Source organism: Arachis hypogaea, chromosome 5 (assembly GCF_003086295.3).
Source record: "Arachis hypogaea cultivar Tifrunner chromosome 5, arahy.Tifrunner.gnm2.J5K5, whole genome shotgun sequence".
Taxonomy (NCBI): domain Eukaryota; kingdom Viridiplantae; phylum Streptophyta; class Magnoliopsida; order Fabales; family Fabaceae; genus Arachis; species Arachis hypogaea.
In genome coordinates, this window is record NC_092040.1 from 8,750,502 (window position 1) to 8,757,400 (window position 6,899).

Genomic DNA, 6,899 nt, shown 5'->3' on the forward strand with positions numbered 1-6,899 from the left:
TATTGACCAAAGAGGATAATTGCGGATGGGTGGAGGTCACGTTCAACACGCCGAAGGCGTGGAGGCTGAGCGGATAGCCAGATAGCAGCACGCCTGGGCGTGGTGGCTGAGAGGAAGAGCCAGGTGGCAGCACGTTAGGGGCGTGGTGAGTGAGCTGGAGAGCAAGATTGAAGCACGCCGGAGGCGTGGTGAGTGAGCTGGAGAGCAAGGTGGCAGCACGCCAGGAGCGTGGTGACTCACCACGCGGGGGGCGTGGTACATGGAGGTCTGTGAAGCTGCGCCGAGTCCCGATGTCTGCACCACGCAGGGGGCGTGTTGCAGGCCTACCTGCATGCAGGGGACAGCCCCCATCCCGGGAACCAGCGCCAGTGATGCTCCTTGATATATATATGCATGCGTTGGACTCTCTCCTTCTTCATTCATGGTCTTTGAGCTGAAGCATAGTGAGGAGAAGGAAAGAATGAAGTGGGTTAGTCTGTAGGTAATATTAGTGAGGAGAGTGTAGTGAGAGTATAATGAATAGTAGTGAATAGTGGTGAGTTAAATTTATACGGTGAAAGAAAAATAATATTAGTTTAAAGGATTAAAAAAAATGTTACGTAATTATTTGGTGCCTGGAGAACATATTATCAACTATTTGAATCATCCTATTTATGTAAGTGGATAAATTTTTTTTTGTTGTATTTAGAATAAAGTTTATTTTATTTTTTATATATTTTTATTTTTTTATGCATGTATATTTTGTAATGAGAATATTATTTTGTATATTTTATAAAGAGTTTAAGAATATAACAATAGTTTTTATAAAGTAAACGTTAATAATAATAATAATAATATGTATAATTTGTTATAATTTTTGTTATTATGAATATGTTGAAGAATAAAAAAAAGTATTTTGACTTTGTAAAAATATATGTTGCGTATATATATGAGTAAGTAAATATTATAATAACTTAAATATATAAAATGTATAAAATAGTATATTATATTATATTGTTATTAAGAAATTAAAAAAATAAATAAAATTATAAATAAAGATTATTAAATAATACGTAAAAGATAAATATTATTAAATATTGTTATCGCATAAATATGTGAATGTTTATTATAATATTTATAAGGATTATTATTTAATTAAAGTAACATATATCTTTGTTGATTTTGTTGGTGCGTAAACTGAATCCGCCACAGACGTGAAATTCGATGGTGGAGAACTACTTACATGCCACGGGTTTCTACCACGTCTCTAGAATTAGAGTCATAAGAAGATTTCACCCCATATTAGCTACTCTGGTTGAAAGGTAGAGGCCTGAAACTCACACCTTTGTATTGCCGATCGGTGAGGTTACAGTGACATTAAAGGATGTCGCTCATATATTTGGCCTACCCATTGATGGAGAGGCTGGCAGTGGATGGACAGACAGTAGTAGCGAGTTCGTTCAAAGTCAGGGCATAGCGATATTCGGTCGTGAGCCATCAGTCAGTCATAATGCGAAGTCCTATATAAAGCTGGGTTGGGTTCGACGTATCAGAGACGCAGAACCGTTGGACACTGAGGAGTCCATCAGGAGATACGTCAGATGTCATATGTTCTGTTTGTTAGGGTCGACCCTATTCACGGACAAGTCGACCGCATATGCCCATGCGAAATATCTACCATTGCTTCGCGATTTCAAGCAGATCCATACTTATAGTTGGAGGTCAGTTTGGATATGCACAACCTCCTCCGCGGGTTGCAAGGGATATTTCACTTGATCAGCATTGCATCGTTCTACGCGGAGTGCAGCTTCATGACTGGACAGTTATGCATGGGCCATGGATAGAGGAGTGGGCCAACAGGCGACACAGTCGATTACGGGATCGGCACCCCCTTCCGACCTGGGATTTTCTCCCGACGGTGGAGTATCGGGATTGGTATGTACGCTCCTACGGACATCTGTTGAGATTGACGGGGTATGTTCCTCATCATCCACAGCCACCTACCCCACAGCATGCAGTGTTTGAGCCGATTTCTTATTATATACCACAGCCACCGGCCTACAGTCATGGTAGCCATCACTCTTAGGGCAGCCACTACTCTCAACATTCTCAGCACAGTGACCACGGTCAGTCTGGCCAGCATCATGATCCCATACTTACCATTCCTTCCGGTACAGATTGGTTTGAGTTCTCCAACGGCGGAGAGGCTGGTTTGGGTGGCTGGTTAGATTTTAGTGGTATTCCTTCACTGTCAGTGTCAGCTGATCTACATAGGGCATCAGTAGATATGGCTCATGGTTTGCTGGGACGTACTTCTGACCACACGTCAGGGAGTGCGTCATGTGATAGTGGTTTTATGCAGCGTCAGCGGGCATACAGAGTTGTTGACACGTTCAACCCCAGATCATCTGCTCCAGCAGAGGTAGGCGGGTCTGCCACTCCGACAGATGCATGTGGGTCGGCTGCTCCTACAGAAGCAGGTGGTTCGGGAGATCCGGGGGTGGATGACTCGGTTTGAGGTCACCCATATGACCTACGGACGGAGCGAAATTCACCTGATAGGTATACTCCATCGCGGTTCAGTTTGGGCATTTTGGGCAAGGGATTGAAGTACTTAGCTGGAAAGAAGTGAGCTTCGGTTTATGTTATCTAAATTTTATTTTCAGAGTTAAGTTAATGTAATTCGTGTTTAATATTTGGTTTGTTAACTTATGTAACCCGTAGTTCTTGTATTTTGTATATTAACTTAAGGAAATCAGTTAATGACAATATTAAGCAGACATTAAAATATCAATGGATTGACTTCATTTGAAAAATACAAACAGGTCTGATTTCAAAAGCATCAACTGACGAAATAAAAATTAAAAAGTACAAACATGAACATATTAAACTATGAACCAGCACCACTCGGTCCAGCACGCTGCGGACACCTACTCCGACTATGACCCTGAGCACCACAGAGATGGCATATCCGAGGACCACGCATGTCATGTGAGTCCATTTCATTCAAGTATCGGGTCAGTTTGGGCCTGCCTTTAGATGTTCGCCTCAGCGCGGGATTAGCCACCAATGTGGGTCCCTCATAAGCAGGCCATGTCTCGGGATCTCCTAACGGTGTGAACTCAAATCTATATACTTTACGAACTTCCGTCATCTTGTACACATCATGCACATACAACTGCCAATCGAGACGCTGGTTAGCACAGCAAGCAATAACATGGCGACATGGTATTCATTCAACCTGAAAGTGCTCACAGACACACGTCCGTCGTGCAAGATCAACAACTAACACCTTTTCAGTAGTCATTTTGCGCACCTCAAACACCTCATTTCGTCTATCAAAGCGGTGCACACTATATTCCCATCCTGTTGCATACTTGCTTCTATCCGCTGTTGCGCAAATGCAGAGTACGTAAATCCAGCACGCTTGCGTTCATGAGTCTCGGCACTCTTCCGCGTAAAGAGTTCATTTAACCTATAATATGTCACTCGGACCAGCGCCAACATAGGTAGATTACGGGCACCCTTCAACACTGAGTTAATGCACTCGACAAGGTTCGTTGTCATATGTCCCCATTGATGTCCCTCATCGAATGCCAATACCCAATGTCTGAGTCCGATGGCATCGCACCACCTAGCATATGCTTCGCCTCGCTCTTCCAACCTCTTATAGTTAATATTGTACTCCTCCACCGTTCTTGAATACCCTATGTTGACAACAAGCTTCTGCAAGTGAGGGACTTTGAATGCCCTTAAGAAGTTACTGCCGATGTGTCTTATACAAAACATCCACCATGCTCTTGGAGGTTGCCAGTCTCCACCGGAACGATTAACTGCTGCCCGTATTGACTCATGTCGGTCTGAGATCATACCCACACCGTCTTTTCTAACAACATACGTTCGCAGATTTCTGAGAAAGAAGTGCCACGCATCAACTGTCTCACCTTCCACCAAGGCAAAGGCGATAGGCACAATGTTCTGGTTCCCATCCTGTGCAACAGCGACTAGAAGTGTACCTTTGTATTTTCCGTATAGGTGTGTGCCGTCAACCTGAACCAGGGGCTTGCAATGCCTGAAAGCCCTAATGCATGGATTGAAACTCCAAAATACACGATGAAGTATTTTTACACCTTGTGCCTCCTCATTTCCATTGTACAGTAGTCGTGTTTCTATTTGGACAACTGAACCAGGAATCTTCTCCACCATGACCGAGAGCCACCATGGCAATGCTTGGTAAGATTCCTCCCAATCGCCGAAAACTTTGGCAACGGACGTCTGCTTTGCCAACCAAGCCTTTCGGTAACTGATGGTATAGTTGAACCTTGAATGGACTTCCACAATTATAGATTTCACCTTCATGGACGGGTCCGTCTCGACTAATGGCCTTATAGCCTCAGCAACTGTATCCGAGTCCAACTTGGAATGATCTTGTGAAATCATTCCGATCATGCACGTGTGCCTACCGTTGTATCTGCATATCTCCCAACAACCTTTTTTCCGTATCAAGCTGGCTCGGATAAGCCAGTCACATCCACGCCCGTACATCTTGCATTTTGTATAGAACGTATGTGGCTCAGACTCATACACATCATAGTCAACTCCTCTAGATATAGTGAAACTTCTAATTGCTGCGACGACCGACTTTCTAGAACTGTATTCCATTCCAATTCGGAACTCTCCGTCCTCAGGATCAGCAATTCCTATAGAAAGCCGAAATCATCGTTTATTGCACAGTCCAAGGTATAAACTAACAAAAACTTCTTATTTAGTCAACACGTACCTATGTTAGCATATTCCGGAAACTCGGGGGCATGCATGGCGTCGAGATCCAACTCACGCATAAAAGGTGGAACGCCCATCGGTTGACTACTCGACGGATGCACCACTACATTCTCTGCTGCTGCCTCAACTCCCACATCACCATCCTCATCTTCGTCGCCGGTTTCATAAGTGGCTTCGAAGTTCTCTTCGCTGTCACTATTCATTCCTTCGTACACTGCAGCTATATCATCATTTACATCTATATCATTTTGGACCGCTACTGCCTCTACAGCTTTAAACTTAATGTACAACTTAATCTGTGGGTGTCTCGTATAAGTCTGCCGGTGAATTTGAAACATATTCTGCATACTCGCTTCATCCGTGATCGGAATGGTGTCAAACTGTATTAGACCACCAAAAACCACAACCGGATTCCGATACAGAATTCTGCTCACTCTCATTAACGTACCATTCTCCATGCTTTGACATAAGCCGTTCTGCAGCTCCATTAACGTCATCATGCATGGAACCACAAACGAAAACGGATTCTGGGACACAAACCTCACTCCCTCATGAGTATTACGTATTATCTCACCGTCAGGATACACCACCAAATTTGCGGTGCCCTCCATTACACCAACAACAGCCTCAAAGAATCCTCACAACACACTCAGAACTCACTCAGTATGGAAAACACTTTCAAGCTCTACCTTATATAGACCGCTGCACTTAACACGCCCCCACGTGCTGCCTGCCTCAACCAATCACGCTTTGACACGTGTTAGAACGCTCCTGCGTACTGAATCAACACGCCCCCCACGTGGTGCATACGTGGACCAATCACTCTTCGACACGTCAGCACGCCTCCCGCGTGATGCTACTCCTGCCCAACCACGTTCTGCCACGTCAGCACGCCCCTTGCGTGCTGACTAAGCACGCCCCCTGCGTGCTGCATACGTGACTCAACCACAGCATGCCACCTAGCTTCCACGCCCCCCACGTGTTGTGGAGCTGCGTGTTGGATCCTTTATCTGACACGTCCATTTGTATGTAATACACATAGTTACTCTATTTTCACCCAATACACCAAAATATTTTCCATATTTAAATTAATGAGCCACCAATAGATAAGCATTATTTTCACATTATGCATGAGTGGATTATATGTAGAGTCTGTTGAACAAAAGAAATAATAAATTAAGATAATTTATATTTTAGAACAACCTTTAATTTACTTAGCATGTAATAATCTAATTTCTTTTCCGGTGAACAAGAAAAAGTTAATAATAAATTAAAGTTTAGTTAGTTAAACAAAAGCAACTTGGTACATCAAATGTATAATTCTTCGGAACATGACGATATTGGAGTGAATATATTTTTTGTTTTTGATTTTCTGCTGGTAGGTAGGTTCGTGTGGTGGTACTAAAACTATAAATTATGTTAAGCCATGAAAATGAGAGGCCCGTGACATCACTTCCTACCATCTTGTGTAATACAATTAGTAAATATTAATTAAATTTACAAGTCAACAACCAACGTCCCTCTCACGGCTCCTTTCCGTGCATGGCTTTGATCATTTCCTGTTAAATTAAAATCTTGACTCTAATAAATAAATATAAGTATTGACTCAGTTTCCACTTGCTCAACGAGAAATTAAATTGCGGTTATTGTACATTTAATAAGTAAACAACATTATTTATAGAATTTAGTGTTAATCAAAGTTTATTGAGCATAGATATGTTCATATGAGACAATTCTTATACTCAATAATAACTTAACGGTAATAACAATTATTTTGAGAAAAAGATTTAATAATGTGTTTACAACAGATTTATAATCAACATTGCAAATTTATTATTATTCAACTAGTAGAACTCAAAAATACCTTTTTTCCAACAACTTTGAAAACATATAAATAGATTTTTTTGTAAAGTAAGAATTTACGAGGTAAAAGTTGATAAATTTCATCCGTTAGAAAATTATATTTACAACCGATATCAATTTATCATCCATTTATATTGTACTATCAATAATAGTTAAATGTAAGCCATTTAAAGGATTGACACAAGTAAAAATTGGTTAGTTATGAATCGATAAAATATTTTAAAAATCGGTCAAACAATTTATTAATCAATCAAATCGGTCTATCTTTTAGCAGT

The 6,899-nt window shown here is 41.6% G+C and overlaps 1 protein-coding gene across 1 annotated transcript; it reads right to left on the bottom strand.

The window, feature by feature from the left end:
* Positions 1–3,282: 3,282 nt before the first annotated feature.
* LOC112803227 (uncharacterized) lies at positions 3,283–5,372 on the bottom strand. Its single transcript, XM_025846737.3, has 2 exons — positions 4,760–5,372; positions 3,283–4,679 (listed from the first exon to the last, which is right to left on the bottom strand). Exons 1-2 carry the CDS (start codon positions 5,370–5,372, stop codon positions 3,283–3,285), a joined length of 2,010 nt encoding a protein of 669 aa, XP_025702522.3.
* Between the last annotated feature and the right edge of the window lie 1,527 nt (positions 5,373–6,899).